The sequence below is a fragment of the Amphimedon queenslandica genome, unplaced genomic scaffold, assembly GCF_000090795.2.
Source record: "Amphimedon queenslandica unplaced genomic scaffold, v1.1 AMPQUscaffold_12654, whole genome shotgun sequence".
Taxonomy (NCBI): Eukaryota; Metazoa; Porifera; class Demospongiae; order Haplosclerida; family Niphatidae; genus Amphimedon; species Amphimedon queenslandica.
The window spans coordinates 12,835-15,049 of record NW_003547110.1 but is presented as its reverse complement, the minus strand read 5'-3'; the positions used below and the strand labels follow the sequence as shown (position 1 = coordinate 15,049).

General features: G+C 35.3%; 2 protein-coding genes across 2 annotated transcripts in view; both read right to left on the bottom strand.

The window, feature by feature from the left end:
* Positions 1-1,742, bottom strand: LOC109587210 (uncharacterized). Its single transcript, XM_020003446.1, has 4 exons — positions 1,561-1,742; positions 1,209-1,508; positions 1,072-1,158; positions 1-419 (listed from the first exon to the last, which is right to left on the bottom strand). The coding sequence occupies exons 1-4, from the start codon at positions 1,706-1,708 to the stop codon at positions 157-159; spliced, it is 798 nt and encodes a 265-aa protein (XP_019859005.1). The 5' UTR covers positions 1,709-1,742; the 3' UTR covers positions 1-156.
* The window catches only part of LOC100641097 (uncharacterized), a gene marked incomplete at its 3' end in the record, with an annotated part of 30,040 nt that overhangs the window by 14,997 nt on the left and 12,828 nt on the right, over positions 1-2,215 (bottom strand). The window lies entirely within an intron of this gene.

Here is a 2,215-nt window from a genome sequence, read left to right as displayed (position 1 = left end):
AAGACTGGATGAGGGGCGTGGCTTTACTATTAATTAACTAGGTCATAAATGCGTGGGAGGTGCTTTTTATAAATGCAAAATTATTATTGAAAAGATAACACAAAAGAAATTAAAAAAAATTTTTTAAATGAGCAGCTACTATCATTCTTTTAAGGACTATAAACCAAGTTCTTTATTTAGCTTAGCCTTTGCTTTGCCCAGTTGATCAGGATAGTTGTCACAAAGTTCTTTTAAAGTATCCCAACTGACATCTTTATTGGCATCAAACCACCTCTGGAATACTGTGATAAGATTATTAGTTGCATCCCCTGCATCTTTCAGATCAGCCACATTTACATCCAATCCAATCCCTATCAGTCTGTAATGGTGAGCAGAAGAACTAAATATCTTTGTGACTGTTTTCATATCAAGCTCCTTGCCTGTGGATTTAAGAAATTGAGCATAATGAATACACACTGATACCATTTTTGATGTACTTCAATGCCCATTACTGACACAGCTGAATCAATGTGCATTAATCATGTTCACACTGTTACATGTACTTATTATAACTACTTCATGAATATAAATCAAAGCACATCAATCCAGATCAAACCACGCCGGGAACTGAAATGCTTGCAATGCACATTGAAGCACTTTACAGTATAGACTCTTGCTGTTATGGATACTCTAAAATAAGGACATCTCTATAATCAGGACAGGTAGTATCAGTCCCAATACAATATAAATATGCATTGATGAACCTCTAGTCTGGCCTCACCTCTTCATTGTGCCACACCTGCACAACAAAGAGGCAGAACCAGACTGAAATAACGACAGGTTCATAATCAGGACAGTATTATTGGGTCCCAAGGTGTCTGGAATTTACAGCTAAGTTTGGCCCACTTATAGAAAGGGAGGGCAGAGGGGGAAATTTGTGAGGCACCTAACTGTATCAGGATCCCAAAAATTTATAAGAAAATAATTAGTGAGGCCTGTTTGTCAGTTGAATGTAAAATTTGACAACATTTTGGCTTGTACCTTCTCGGCTACCTGTCCCTGTAAAGCATTTAATAATAATTATAATTATACCTTTGGCTTTCAGTACAGAACCAGAGCTTTCACTAGCAATACTAGATCCATCTGGAGTAGGAGGCTGGACAGTAGTAGTGTCTTCTCCTATTGAACACAAAAGGTTAACATTGATTAGCTTATGTACATGTACATACCTAGTTCTGTAAGCATAACATTTCCTATCTCTTCTATTGCTGCACCTTGTTCAATCAATACATTACACACTTTAACTAAATACTGTCTTTTATCAAGAACAGCTTCTAACTGACCCATGACATCATTTATTACTCTATCAGCTTTATCAGCATTAGCTACACCAACTACTGTCACTACATAGTCTTTAGTTCCTTGTGGTATTAGCTTCTTGGCAAACAATGCATTAACTACATTGTTAACATCAGCTGATATTGCTTTGGATAGGTTAGCTGAATACTTCTGTAGTATGCTCTTTGGATCTACAGTTTAAATAACGATAATTATGGCACACAATATTATGATTATCTTTACCAGGTCCTGGGTTGAGTTCAACATCGCCTGACATGAGGAGGAGGAGAGAGAAGAGGGCCTTTATAATAAGAGTATATACCAACAACTTTGGCATTGTATTGACTTCCATTGTATGGACTGACAGTTGGTCTATATAGTAGAGATTCATAACTTGACACTTAACAGCATATTGAATAACTGTCTTAAACTTACCAAAGAGAAAAACAGCCAAGATAACTCCCACACAAATGACACACCAAGAGTACCAAAAATAGCTCTACTAAAAATAGCTTCACCAAAAATAGCTCTATACTAAAAGTAGTAGATAATATCTACAATCATAACATGATAACAACTAATGAATAATAACTATTATAAAGACATTAATGACAAAACACACATACAATAGACTTGCATGCCACCTTAAATGGACAAGCTTACAGGGTATTTGTCAAATAATAAAGTGAAAAAAATTCTACAAAATTATACTGTGCAAAAATTAATTTTTTGTTCCTTCAATAGCAGGAGGAGGAGGATGGTAAGTATCCTATTGTGAACACAAAAGGTTAACATTGATTGACTTAATATGTACATGTACATACCTAGTTCTTTAAGCATAACATTTCCTATTTCTTCTATTGATGCACCATGTTGAGTCAATACAATACACACTTTT